Here is a 14,931-nt window from a genome sequence, read left to right as displayed (position 1 = left end):
TTAGTAATACCTTGAACACTGAATGCAACAGTTATAAGCCATTTTAAAATTAAGAAAACATTATTTGGTGCCCAGGCCAGGTTAAATGTTGCACTAATGCTTTGGAATTCTTTAGATTTGAAGTCCAAGAAGCTGTTACACTTAACTTTAGTGACGATTTCCTCCTCCCCAATATAGGCCTTGTCTTCTCTACTGAAAAAGGTGGTTTTCTTTTCCCTTGGGGATAACTAACATGCATGAGCTGTCCCAAGTTAAAAACCATGCCAGGCACTTCGGTTTTACCACAAAGTAAACTCAGTGATGTCAATCCCTTGGTGTGAGTATAAGGCTGTGCCTGGATTTCACTGTGTTTTTACCGCAGGAAAGAACATGCATGTTAGTTACCCCTGAGGTTAAAAAAACCCCACACACACTTTAAAAAAAAAACAAAAACCAGAGAAGACAAAGCTATAGTCACTGTCATGAAGTGCCACAAGACCTTGTATGAGGAAGCCTCTGATTATTTACATCAGATAATAGTTAACAGTTAAAGTCACAACTCAGCTTCTACCCTGGAATCAACCTTCAACTTCCTTTATTATGTACAACCGCCTAGCCTAACACATTAAACTGGAAGGATATTACAGTCCTTCCTTAAGGCTTAAACTTAGCTTTTCACTCCTATGGTTGAATCTGGGCATGTTAAACAAGCAAGGTGCTCATTTCCTGGGGGAAAAGAAAGGACTTCCTGGCCATTTTAAGAGTGACACTGACAGGCATCATTGGGAGTTACTGACCATTCTCTAGCGAAGGGACAGTCACTAGGACACAAAGGTCTTGAAGAAAAGAAAGAGGGAAATAATAATAAAAATATGTGAAAAGGAATCATTTTCATGAGCTCTGAGAAGGTTTGTAAGAGCAAAGGGGAATGATATACAAATTACATTTATGAAAACGTTTTGTTTTATATGTAACTCTAAGTGCAAGAGAATATAAAGTAGTGTTAGGGAACAATGGCGGTACAAAATACAAATATATTAAACAACATTCTGGAGAGGAAGCAGAACTACACATTTTATTGAGTGCCCAAGAATCTGTAACAATTGAACAGTATAAAGTAAAACAAGCAAGTTCTAGTGCTTAACTGAGGGCCAGTCTTCATGTTTTCACCTTACTGATAGAAAAGCACTCCTTTTCTTTTATTTAGTTACCTCATGTATCTGTGAGCCAATAGGTGTTGGAGGAAAATTAGTGTTCTCATTTAATTGTCTCATCTTTTCTTCTAACAAGGTGACTGCACTCTAAACCAAAAAAATAGAAAGATTAAGGGAAAGGGAAGAATTTTTTTTTAAAATAACTAGAAAAATCAATATGTAAAATAATTATTCATACGTGTCTGTGAAAACCTCTAGCCATTGCTAGAAGACCTTTGCCATACTGAAAGACAAAACAAGGATATATTCAAAATCATTTTTAGATTTTTTTTTAAAAATCTTTTTTTTTTTTTAAATACGATGTTTGTTTTTAGTTACCTCATTTTTAACTGTAGGGTCTGCTCCTTTATCCAGCAGCAACTGAATCAACTCTTCATGGTTATTTAATACTGCCACCTGCAATTTAATTAGACCAATACTATAATACATAGCCTTATATTACAATATTGTTATCTGCCACAGGTTAGTGCATTTATGTTACGTTACACAGGCTTCTGTCTTGTACTGGGATCAGCTAGTGTGGACTCCAGTACCCATACAGAGTTCCACTGGCTTCAGGGGATTCCAAATGAGTGCAGAGATCAGCACTAGCTGATCCTGAGTCAAGATCTGGGTTTTAGATAGCAGAGAGGATTCTGCGATTATATGTAGACATACATAAATTAAAATTATCACACACACCTATTTATAAATGTTATGAATGTTATAAATTGCACCCTCAGCAAGTTTGACACTAAGCTAGGGGGAGTGGTAGATACCCTGGAAAGTAGGGATAGGATACAGAAGGACCTAGACAAATTGGAGGATTGGGCCAAAAGAAATCTGATGAGGTTCAACAAGGACAAGTGCAGAGTCCTCCACTTAGGACGGAAGAATCCCATGCACAGCTACAGACTGGGGACCAATGAGCTAGGCAGCAGTTCTGCAGAAAAGGACCTGGGGGCTACAGTGGATAAGAAGCTGGATATGAGTCAGCAGTGTGCCCTCGTTGTCAAGAAGGCTAATAGCATATTGGGCTGCATTAGTAGGAGCATTGCCAGCAGATGGAGGAAAGTGATTATTCCCCTCTTGTTGGCATTGGTGAGGCCACATTTGGAGTATTGTGTCCAGTTTTGGGCCCCCCGTTACAAAAAGGATGTGGACAAGTTGGAAAGAGTCCAGCGGAGGGCAACAAAAATGATAAGGGGGCTGGAGCATGAGACTTAGGAAGAGAGGCTGAGGGAACTATGCTTGTTTAGTCTGCAGAAGAGAAGAATGAGGCGGGATTTGATAGCAGCCTTTAACTACCTGAAAGGGGGTTCTAGGGAGGATGGAGCTAGGCTGTTCTCAATGGTAGTAGATGACAGAACAAGGAGCAATGGTCTCAAGTTGCAGAGGGGGAGGTCTAGGTTGGATATTAGGAAAAAGTTTTTCACTAGGAGGGTGCTGAAGCACTGGAATGGGTTACCTAGGGAGGTGGTGGAATCTCCATCTTTAGAGGTTTTTAAGCTGCGGCTTGACAAAGCCCTGGCTGGGATGATTTAGCTGAGGTTAGTCCTGCTTTGAGCAAAGGGTTGGACTAGATGACCTCCTGAAGTCCCTTCCAACTCTAATATTCTATGATTCTATGAATTTAAAATGTACAGGTTATATTCCTCTGTGTTAACAAGAATTTTCTAATTGTAGTAAAACTCCTGAGCTTAATTGCAAGTGCACAACTAAGCTGTTTATTGAAAAAGGCATACCATTAAAGGTGTCTTGCCATCTTTATCTTTCATATTCACATCTGCTCCTGCTTCAATTAAAAGAGATGCCACATCCTTATTTCCTGTTACTGCAGAAACTCTCATCAATGGTGTCCATTCTAAGCATGTATCTTTAGCATCTACCTATTGCAGAAAGAAGACATTTCTTAAATTTAAAAAAATAAAATCCCTATTTCAATAAACAAAGATTTTTCACATTGCTGAGCAATTGCTGAGTTGAAAAACTCACAACCCCTTTGAGGATGCCATATTTTTAAATGTAGAATCAAAATGTTCCATTCACCTAAAGGGGACTAATTCACTTATTTAAAATAAAGTACATGCTGAAGTGCTGGATCAGCACCACAGAACTCGGTACCTAGGACTTAAGATTCTGGCCTGACCTCTCACAGGAGATTGGAAGAAGTACATAGGGTACATGTTTTAATTGGAGCCCTAGACAGTTTCTCCTGAAGGCTCCAAAGAGTGAATGCTCCTTTTAAGAGGAGGAAATGTATTCCTTGCTCTGCACACAAGTTACATGGCAACTTTAAGAAAGAAGACATTAGAAGTGACTCCTGTATGTTTTCAGGCCTCTGAAGCTTGTGCATTGAGAAAAGATTTCTTCCTCATCCAAAAGAACCATAACATTATTATGTATTTATTACAATCTAAAATAACAAATAAGCAATGCTTTAGGCACCCTAAACATATCATTAATATTACAAAAAATTTCAGCAGTATAGAAACAATCATTTAAATAAGAAATCTTCTAGCGAGTCACCTACAAAAAAAATCTCCTTTCTACCCCTTGATTCTGAACATTTGTACTACTTCAAGTAAAGGCTCCATAGTAAACCTGAACATGTCTGGATATCAGGTAATTTAAGTGTTCCAAATCCATATTCTTTTTCTTGTTTTATGGTAAAATAAAGACTTTTTTATGCAAAAGGAGGACATGGTAATAACCTATATAAAATTATTTTAAATCTGAAAATAGAAACATGCCATTTCTATGTCAATATTCATATTTTTCAGACTGCAATATGCAAGTTTAGGTCCTGAAAATATACGACTTGTTTTCCTTTATACTGGAGTCACTGTGGACTGCAACAGGATCAAACTTCACCCTAAAATGTGCAGATTTTTCAGTTACCATAAACCTCTATTACTCTCGTCACTGTTCCAAGAATGTTATGAGACAATGACGTTAAAATGTGAGGTTTAATTTTGACCTATCTAACACTTTCACTTTGCACTCCTGCAGGGGCCTCCATCAACATGACTTTTCTTAATCTGAACTTGTTTTACAGGTCATTTCTCAGTGCTTTACAGTTCTAGTATTCTCAATTAGAATAACATTATACCCATCAATCCTTATCTCCATAACTTCAACTTTTCATTTCGCCTCCCTGAAGTCTTGAACCAGAACTTTTGAACATCTTATCCACTGCAACCACTTGATTAAATTATACCCACCAATTTGCTAATATTTGCTGAGCTGTTACTAAGCATATCCCATTTTGTTTGCTAATGCAAGTTTGCGTCTCCAGATGGTGCGAAATCAAAAGTAGGTAAGCCTGCCTGTCTCCAATTTCATGGAGGCTTGGGAGCAAAACTAAATGCCAGATTTTTATTAAAACTATAAAATCTTCAATTTTAGGCACTGCAGGATCTGTCTATTTCCCTATAACTATGTACAAAACAATTACCAAAGTATATAGTAATTATTAAAAACAACAGAACAAAAGACAGCATTTCCCCAGTCTCCTATAGTGGATTCTCGATGTTCCTATCAAAACTCTGATGATTTGCCCTTTCCCCCATTTTTTGTTCAGTTTTACAATTCCTTGATATTCAGGACCTATGTCATGGTCACTATTCTTCCAGTCAAAGGGGTTTCCTTTGTGCCAAAGGGTTCCGAAATACACTTGTAAAGCACAAACATTCCCAAAGTATCACCAGGCTATCAGACCAATTTCTATGTCCCATAAAAATGTTGTTTTCTCTTAAAACACAGATAAAATCCATACCTGACAGCCATCATTAATCATCCATTCAATAACCTCACAATGTCCTCCATCCACTGCCCAGTGCAAAGCTGTACAACCTCCCAGATCTCTGACTTCCCAAGAAGCTCCTTGTTCTCTGAGATATTTAATAATATCCAGATGACCAGCAAAACAAGCTAACATTAGGCTGTAACATAAAGAGAATTATTTTGCTGGAAGAACAAGACATTATTATTATTTTTACATTAGTGACTTACTTTAATTTGGGCAGCTTGTCAACTATTTCTTGTCAACTATTAATTTTGAGCTGACAACCACAACTTTACTGATATTTAACATACAGCTAAACTGTAGCTATCCTTGGGAGAGGGTGAAAGAAGGGCACAAGAAGTCCCTTCACTTCCTCTGCTGCACCCCACTCCACCTCCAGTGCTCCAAAACAGAAGATACCCATAATGCTGCAGCCAGCGAAACCCAGCTACAGAGGAGAGAGCTACTAGCATTAAACACCATAGTGCCACCTTCCTGCACATTGGAAACCACATGGAAGCCAGGGTCCAAGATAAACTTTTACTATAGGTGTAGAAATGGCCACCAATGAGTTCATCTTTAGGTAGTGACACTGGAAGCATTATGCCTTCTCCAGCCCCACATAAGCATTATGCTTTCAGCCACTGCAAGTGGCAGTATGTTTCTCAACCTTCTCAGGTCGGCAACCCCTGACTCAAAGTAAAAAATGTTTGAGACTCCCTTACAGTTATTATAAATGTTACAGTAAAAAATATATCAGTAAAATCCTATTAATATATGTACATTTGAGAAGTTGACAGAAAATACTACACCTTAAAGGATAAGGGCATATAGAGAGTGTGGGAGAAGATTTTCTTTACTTTAGATTGTAATACAATTTTCAATGCTTCATGATCACCCTGACTGCCATTCACGATCCCAAGCTCATAGACTCACAGACTCTAAGGTCAGAAGGGACCAATATGGTCATCTAGTCTGACCTCTTACACAATGCAGGCCACAGAACCTCATCCACCCACTCCTGTAATAAACCTCTAACCTATGACTAAGTTATTAAAGTTCTCAGATCATGGTTTAAAGACTTTAAGGTACAGAGACTCCACCAGCAAGTGAGCTGTGCCCCAGGCTAGACAGGAAGGTGAAAAACTGAGAAATAATGATCTAGCTGGATAGGAGCACTGGACTAAAAGTCAGGGAATATGGGTTCTATTTCATGCTCAATCATTGCCCTACAGCGTTGACAATGAGCAAATCACTTCACCGTTCTGTCCATCGCTTCCCCTCTCACCCTTAGTCTGCCTTGTCTATGTAGATTATAAAGTCTTCAGAACTGTCTCTTCCTATATTTGAACAGCACCTAGCACAAAAGGGCCCCAATTGTTGACTAGGCATGCAGGCACTACTGCAATACTAATAACAATAACACTATTGACCAGAGAAACAAGGTGGGTTAGGGTTAGGTAACATCTTTTACTGGACCTTATCTCTCTAATATCCTGAGATTGACATGGCTACACCCACACTGCATACAATAATGCTATCACTCAAGCATTTCCTACCCTAACACAGTTCCGGCTTTTGAATCCTTAACTGAATCCATAACATGAAATGAAAATATAAATGTTTTTTAATCAGAACATTAAAATTAAAACAAAGCTACCCTGTAATAATAATAATGCTAATAAGATGTTCTAACTGGCCACCTGCCTAGATGATGTCTAGACAAGTGGATCATTAGTGATTCATTAATCTCTTTTGTTCACTAATCTCTTTAAAATAAAATAACTACATAGCCACCAAATTGTACATTCAGCTAATATACTCAAACTTTGAATTTCTATTATCCTTGCCTTCTCCCTCCCACAAAATTTGGTTCTACACCTACCTGTCGTGTCTTGTCCCTATTTAGACTATCAGAACAAGGACTGTCTTATTTTATTTTTGAATAGAACCTATCACAAGACAGCCCCAAACTCAAGTGTGGCCTCAGAGCTACTCTAGAACACTAACAATTAAATCACTCATTAAATTTGGGGCCTTTAAATTTATTGTCCACCATAATAAAATTGTTCTATGCTTAATCATACAAGAAGCATGAATCAGTAACCAATCATCAAAGTTTTCCCTTTATTTTTAAATTGAAAAGAATTTAATTTATATTTATCATTGGACTCTCCTTCTCCATCTCTATATATTAGGCAAGACTGTTTGGAAGACCCATCAGTAAACTGTGGGGCAGGGAGATGGTCTTAACTGGAAAGCTTTCCAGTTAGCATGAACAGCTGAAAGTTTTGGGTGAGAGAAAACCTTTTGCTTTTAAATCTTATTTAGCATAGAAAAGTTTAAGAATTAACTTGATATTTTATCTCTTATTTCTTTTATAACCAATTTTGATTTATATGCCTAAACCACTTACAATCAATAAAAACCTATCATTCTATAGTTAATAAACTTGTTTTAATATTTTATCTAAAACAGTGTGGTTGATTGGATTGTTTAGGAAATCTCTACTTAGGTTAACAAAGGCTGGTGCATATCCATTACCCATTGATAGAATGGCAAACTAATTAATGAACTTGCATTGTTCAAGAGGGTCTTGAACAGTGTATGATGCACATTTCTGGGATGCAAGGCTGAGGGAAGTGGCAGGTGTATTCCTGTATATAGTTCATGAGTGGACGGGAGAGCATTCATGTAACTTTGTTGGATATGCCTTCATATGTTAATGGCTGTGTGAAAGCAAAGCCTGGAGGGGCTGCTTTTCACTAGCAGAACAGAGTGAGAGGTATCCTGAGAGTTAAGGGGCACAGCAATTCCACAATTCAGATTGTACCCTGGATGTCACAGAAGGAAAATGGAGATGAGGCTGGGTCCCAGAGCTCTTGGGCTTCCTAAAATAATGTAAGTTGGGTCTGTTCTTTTCCTGTAACTCAAGATGGAAGCCCATCTAATTTAGCCTGCAGTCAAATATAAGACTAGATGAGGCTAAATATGCACGTAGTCTGATTCTTATTTTGAAATCTTTTTCTCTAAGATTTTGTTCCATTTGCTAATAAACATACTCGTTTTAAGAAAGCTGTTGATCACTATATCAAAAGTCACAAGCTCTTGAAGGCAAGAGACACAGGTGTCTAATCAAATCTGCACAGTAATAATCAATTGGCAGGGATGGAGTGTTGTACCCATGTCCTGATCTAAGAGTGGGAGAACTGCAAACTTCCACCCCAAAAAAGATATGGGCACGAGGCCTAAATCCTGTGGAGGTGAACTCAGAGACAAGAAAAGGGACAGAGGTACAAACTGCTCCATAACCATGACAAAGTGCAATTGCTGAAGGGCACTCATAACATAGTGGTGTCCCTACAGGAAAGGACTACAAATGGAAGATGTGTGAGCATGAAGGCGACCCAGAAAGAAATCTAGATGGTGCCTACAAAATATGATATGGGTCAATTCCAGGCCTGAAAGGCCAAAAAACTGAAGACTTTATTGACATTCTAGAAAAGGATGGACCTATAAAAAGTTTTTACTAGAAATGTACAGTACAGGATGTGCAGATGATTTCTTCCATAAATTCTGAAATTGTCAGGATATGTATGATTTAGATTAGTATAATTTTTGAGCTACCTGCTGCTATCTTAGGCATTATCTCCTGCATTCTATTTTTTAGATAGTGCTATTGATTTATTAGACATACCCAAAAATAAAATAGGATTTGGCTACAGATTAGATTTCAGTGGAAAAAAAGGCACTGAAAGAGTAATTTATCATTCTCTGAAGAAAAATTTATCAATAACCCACTTACTAGCATATGAGAAAATGATGCCTGATCAACGGAACTGAATGAACATATTCTGGACCCAATTTTCAGCACCCAGATACGAACACAAATGAAGGTAACCACTGTGCATGCACATCCAGATCTGTGTGGCCTGCATTCAAATCCCTGAATGAATATGAATTTTATATAGCGGCTCTAATACAGAATAGCATAAGGTGCCTAACAACTACCTGATATCACACACATATATAAGCAACTTCTCTTATCTTATTGCACTCTGTTCTAGTTATTTAAGGAGGAGGTTTTTCCTTAAAGATATTTTTTGTCTCTTTTCTTTACAAATACATGAGTGAATTTAGAGATTAGTAAAGTGAAAAATCAACAGTACGCACTAGAGCCAGGTAGTCAGAGTAAATACTGTGTGAGCTTCCTCTTCAGACCTCTGCCAATGCAGCGGATTCCTGATCTACAATTCTCTTTGCTAATCCAGTCCTGTGTTTTTCCTGAGCAAAGGTTGCCAATTTACTGAATACTGTGGTAATTTTATGATGTGGTCAAATGGAGACTAAGATGAAATCAACAAAACTTACTTTCAGTTGTGACCAAAACTAGACCAAAATCACAGCTTCCAGAACTGGAAAAATAATGATGCAGTAATCCATAATAGCAGGTCGACAAAATATCTGATGAAACAATATATCCATGCAGTACCTGTCCTTTCCACTTCCATTCTTCTGATTCACATCTGTTCCATTCTGTACCAATATTTTCACAAGCCTAAATAACAAATATTTTCATTAAGAACAAAGCTCAATAAACTAATATTTCTCACTAAAATGGAAACTCTGAAAGAGTAAATAAAAACTTAGTTTTGCACACAAAGTCTATTACTGACTGATAGGATCATTTCTTACTCAAAAGGACTTTTTTGATTTTTAACAACAAATACACAGAGAAAAAAATCATTCTGGATGTCTTTTATAAATTGTCAAGTTGCCTTTACACTATGAAAAAGCAAAACATCAATAGTATTTTATTGTACTTTTCCTAAATTGACCATCTATTATTCTGCTCCAAATATAGTAGAGAAGTGTAAAAATCAAGTATACACAGCAAAGAGGTAAAAGAAAGTGAGTAATACCCATCATATCCTTTCTGCGAAGCAACCATCAGAGCAGTAAAGCCTAGTTTATCAGGAACATCCACCTTCACGTGTCTAACAGGAGGAGAAAAGAAAATGTTACAAACTAATGTATCTCAAATATTTTCAGAGACAACCATAAATCTTTCCACAACGTATTTATAAAGAGTGTCTTATAAATTCAAAGCATTGTAATCACTGATTAATTTGCCAATTGTGTGAAAGTAATCAACATTTGATAGTTTTATCAAAAACTTTGACTACTATGCTTAAAGACTTCTATTATTACTTTTTGTTTTTTGTTGTTTTTTCCATAGAAATTCACAAATATTTTTGACAAATTAATTGACAAATATTTTTAAAGTTTAATTTTTCCAAGAAAAATAAGATACTTAAAAAATTACAGCTGCCTAGGTAAAATCATATTCTTAGGGGAAAAAATTCATGACAGAGTTGAGGTTGTAAAAACAGTGGAAGTCAAACAACAAATACAATATTCTAATAAACATTTGAAAAGCAGGAAAATTGGACAAAGTTTCACAATAACCTTACTTTAACCCTGTTGACTTAACTAGGATACTAGTCTATTATACAAATTAAAGCAACTAGAAATTGCATGTTGCTGACTATAAGTGAATGGGATGGTAACCTGATGAGTGATCAAGATATATTCATTTACATAAATCACCGAATGAGTCTCTGTGCATTTCTGTGATTATGATACTCTGGCATTTGTGGTCAATTTCTGAAGAAAAGATGAGAGAGATATCTATCATATGGGGAGGATGGAGGAGGTTGATATAATGGGTATCTATATCTGGATGAGGTAGAATGGATTCCTTTACTCTCACTGGCCTTCTAAACAGTGATGGTGTTTCTGCACATGCAAACAGTTGTGGAGCTAAATCCTGGAATAGGAGCCCATCACCCTTTCTTCATGCAGGATACAAGTAAGGGTGCCTCAATCTGTGTCACACGTGAAGTCTTTCCCTTGCTCTGTCAGATATAGTATGTTTAGGCTACCACATCATGGACTTACGTCTCTGTTTTCCCAAAAAACCTTGCTCCTACACATCCTATACTTTCCATTCTGTACACCTGCCAAAAATGGTACAACACTTTTAACAGCTAATTACTAACATCACCTAAAACAAACCAAGTTTCTCAGGTGCTAAGTAGAGAGTGATAAACACTTATGGTCCCAGCTACACATGAGGAGTCCAGCCAGCAGAAAGAGTGCTCTGGCTCCACCATATCTCACCCCACAGGTGTCCATTCCCTACTTATCAGGCCATCTAGTATGAGAAGGCAGCGACATTCTTAGTTCTAGATATATAGATAAGGTGAAGGTTGTGATTACTACTGGAAATGCAGATGAGCATGAAAGTTTGTCATGGATAGGTAGCAGACAGAAGTTGATCCAGGTTTAATGTTCAGATTGTCCTCCGAATTTTCTTAGCTTTAAAATATGTACAGTTTTTCATATCTAAAAGTTTTAATAATGAATTTTTATATATTTAAAAGCTTAACTCTATCTTAACAGAAAGGTTTTGTCTAGGTATTTCCTTTTCAAATAAAATATTTAGAATATTGATATGCATAAACTTGATGTAGTTGGTTATTGTGTTTCAATTTCATCAGTTCCTTGGATCCAATTAGTTCAGCTGAAAAGCATGCAAACTCTCACAGTAATTACTTTAAAGGGGAGCCGAAAAAAGACACCCTAAAACATAACAGTTTAGATTACTCCCAATCTCCAACTTCACCAGGCACAGATGGAGTTTTTTTAAAGCTCAAAGTTTCACATCAGTTAACTCCAAAATTAACCATCTAGCCCTTCTAAAAATATTAGTTCTCAAGGTCAATGGACTAATATAAATTTAGAATTTCTAGACTAAGCTATTTTTGAAATATAACTTTCCAAATTAAATTAGAAAATTTTCCAAAAGTAAAAATCCTCTAATTCTTCAGATCTTATTCATCCAACATGTCTTGTCCAATCAGGTTTAAATTTTGGAGAAAAATATATTTTCTGGCTATGGCACAGCATAATAAATTTCAGGGAAAGATACTTTTATCCCCAGGTAGTTGAAAGAAGGGAAAAGGAAAAACCAAATATATATTTTAATGCTAGTTTAGAACATATAAATGAAATGACCAGGGTGGTCCTCTAATATGGTAAATCTGCAGTTAGAAGAGCTTCTTCATTCTGTTTAGCATTACTGACTGTTTGGCATTGTGTTCCATCTAGGCAATACCTTACAAATTCTTTAAAAAAAAGAAGATAAAATTTTGAAGACAGACTGTGTTACAAAATAAAAACAAACTAAACACTTTTTCAGAATTAAGTTCCATATCATCACAGGACTCTGCTCTGATGAGCTTAAGCCATGTAAGTACAGTAAATATTTCTATATGAGCCTTAAAACTTTAGATCATATATTAGAACACAAAATTGCCCCATTAGATCAGACCGGTGGTCATTCTAGCCCAGTATTCTGTCTGTGACAATGGGAGTATAGACATGTAAGACCTTTTGGAATAACCTGCCTGTAGCAAAAGTTTCTTCCTAATACCCAATAGATAATGGTTGGCTTATGCCTAAAGCATTAGAATTTATAATCCTTCCAAAACCTAGTTGTTTGGTTTTCTCCTTATTTTTGAATCTCTGGATTTTCTTACTATCCATAAGGATTATCCTTTTTGAATTCTGCTAAACTCTTGGTCTCAGTGATATCTTGGGCCAATGAGTTCCACAAGCTAACTGTGTATTATGAGAAAAGAGTATTTCCTTTCATCAGTTTTGAATACTCTATATTTCTATTTCATCAAAAGTCTCCTTTTTCTTGTGTTATGAGAAGGGGTGAATAGAGATGCCAAATCCATTTCCTTTATTTTATACCATTTTATCACATCCTTTCTGGTAAAATAAACACTCCCAGTTTCTTCAATCTCATTTCACATGGAAGTGTTTCCATGCTTCTGATCACTCCCATTGCCTATATTTGGATCTCACCTATTTCTGCTATACACTTTTTTAAGGAAGAAAAACTAAAACCGAATGGCATAGTCCAGCTGAAGTTGTTCCACTAATTTGTAAAATGATATAACAAAGAAGGCAAATTTGTAATTTGTCACTTTATCATAAAATGCAGTCTAATTTTTAGGATATGGGGAAACTAACTCATTAAAACAAAACACAATAGCATCATGCAGTTTACATGATTTCCTGTCCATTATAACACTTTATAGACATTTTATAACCTAAATATTTTCTCACCCTCCCTGAAGAATGTTAAGAACTGCCTCTACATCATTCATACTGACAGCTCGATGAAGTTGCTCTCCACTCATTGGCTCTCCTGTAGAAAACAAAATAGTAAAGTATTTGCAAAACAGTTCAAAGATTCATTCTAGTGATGTTGCCGAGTATTAAAATGCTGCAAATAAATTATTAGTTTTCATATTTTTCAGTACAGCTTTTGGATATTTTCTAGGTTACTAAATTAAACAACAAAATCCGTATCACTGTTACATAGCTGTTTTTATTTAAGAGGTGACAAAGTGTGGCAGCATTCTCACAGTACAGTATGCTCATTACTAATCTTTGTCTTTTTTCATTACCAATTTTAAAAAGCAATTGTTTTGGTGGAAGCCTAATCCCTTTATACACTTCTGTATTGGAGGTGAACCTGTATCTGGGAACTATATTAGAGATGAAACATGTACAGGACCTACTGCTCAGTTAACACAATACAGTCCCTCAAATGATGTGGTACTCTGAACCAGAGTAGGTGGGTTCTCTGTTTTTGAGGGATGGAAGCTCTATATATTAAAGACGGAAGAAACAAAATATTATGTGAGGTTAAGTTGGGGGGGAGGGAGGGGAGAGACAAGGATACTCAAAAGAGGAAGAGGGAGCCTTAGACAGGGACTGGGGAAAAGCCCAAAGGAGGAATCAAACAGAAGAGGGATAGGAAACCTCAAGGGGAAAGAAGACAGAAAAAGAGAAGGGGGGGGGTCAGCTAAACTCAAGGGGAAGGGGAAGGCAGCAGGGAACCACAGACCCCACGGGCTGAGGGAATACATAGTGCAAGACAGGGGATGTGGAAGATAGATACAGAAGGAGAGACTGTGGAAAACCACATGGGAATTGATGGATTAGTTGGATGAGGAGAATTGATAGATTTGATGGCTTGGGGGAAAACTGATGGGGTTGATGGTGAAGGAGAATATTACACAAATGAAGTATGGCACCATCCTCAAATAAGCAAATTTGGGCAAAATGGTCCAGATTTCCAGACCTTCCAAAGCTTAACAGTTATTAAGGAAGGAAGGGAAAGTGATGGCTGGATATTGCTGATGATGACTGAAGATAAACAGAAATATCCAGAACATAAGACCTACTAGTAATTGGGAAGTTTAACTACCCAGATATCGGCTGGAAAAGTAATACGGCAAAACACAAAATGTTCAATAAGTTCTTGGAATGTATTGGGGATAACTTTTTGTTTTAAAAGGTGGAGGAAGTAACCTGCAGGGCAGCCATTCTAGACATGATTCTGACTAACAGGAAGAAATTAGTTGTGAATCTGAAGGCAATTTAGATGAAAGTAATCATGAAATAATAGATTTCACGATTCTAAGGAAAGGAAGAAGTTAGAGCAGCAAAACAGACAATGGATTTAAAAAAGCAGAAAAACAAACTCAGACAACTGATAGGTAAAGTCCCATGGGAAGATAATCTAAGGGATCAAGGAGTTCAGAAGAGCTGGCAGTTTCTCAAAGAGACAATATAAGTGCAACAGTGAACAATCCCAGTGCAAAGGAAAGACAGGAAGACTAGTAAGAGGCCAATATGGCTGCATCAGGAGCTCATTAAAGTCCTGAAAATCAAAAAGGAATCCCACAAAAAGTGAAAACATGGGCAAATTGCGAAGGACAAGTACAAAAGTATACCACAAAGATATAGGGGCAAAATCAAAAAGGCTAAGGCACAAATGAGTTTCACCTATCAAGGGACATAAAAGGCAATAAGAAGAGGTTCTAT

The 14,931-nt window shown here is 36.8% G+C and overlaps 1 protein-coding gene across 4 annotated transcripts in view; it reads right to left on the bottom strand.

The window, feature by feature from the left end:
* FANK1 (fibronectin type III and ankyrin repeat domains 1) overlaps window positions 1–14,931 on the bottom strand; it is a 54,697-nt gene that overhangs the window by 8,820 nt on the left and 30,946 nt on the right. For 2 of the 4 annotated variants that reach the window (XM_067533370.1, XM_067533369.1), the window contains exons 4-11: window positions 13,162–13,243; window positions 9,882–9,956; window positions 9,452–9,517; window positions 4,951–5,116; window positions 2,918–3,061; window positions 1,512–1,589; window positions 1,372–1,416; window positions 1,191–1,280 (exon numbers count right to left, since the gene is read on the bottom strand). In XM_067533370.1, coding sequence (XP_067389471.1) covers window positions 1,191–1,280; window positions 1,372–1,416; window positions 1,512–1,589; window positions 2,918–3,061; window positions 4,951–5,116; window positions 9,452–9,517; window positions 9,882–9,956; window positions 13,162–13,243 — 746 coding nt within the window. Of the gene's footprint in view, window positions 1–1,026; window positions 1,281–1,371; window positions 1,417–1,511; window positions 1,590–2,917; window positions 3,062–4,950; window positions 5,117–9,451; window positions 9,518–9,881; window positions 9,957–13,161; window positions 13,244–14,931 lie in introns of those variants that run through there. The other 2 variants (XM_067533371.1, XM_067533373.1) reach the window with 2 other exon arrangements.

The sequence above is a fragment of the Emydura macquarii genome, unplaced genomic scaffold (assembly GCF_026122565.2).
Source record: "Emydura macquarii macquarii isolate MOO-44397 ecotype Brisbane River unplaced genomic scaffold, CSIRO-AGI_Emac_v2 contig_3343, whole genome shotgun sequence".
In the NCBI taxonomy this organism is placed as follows: domain Eukaryota; kingdom Metazoa; phylum Chordata; order Testudines; family Chelidae; genus Emydura; species Emydura macquarii.
The sequence above is the reverse complement of the archived record's forward strand: the minus strand, read 5'-3'. Positions and strand labels throughout refer to the sequence as shown.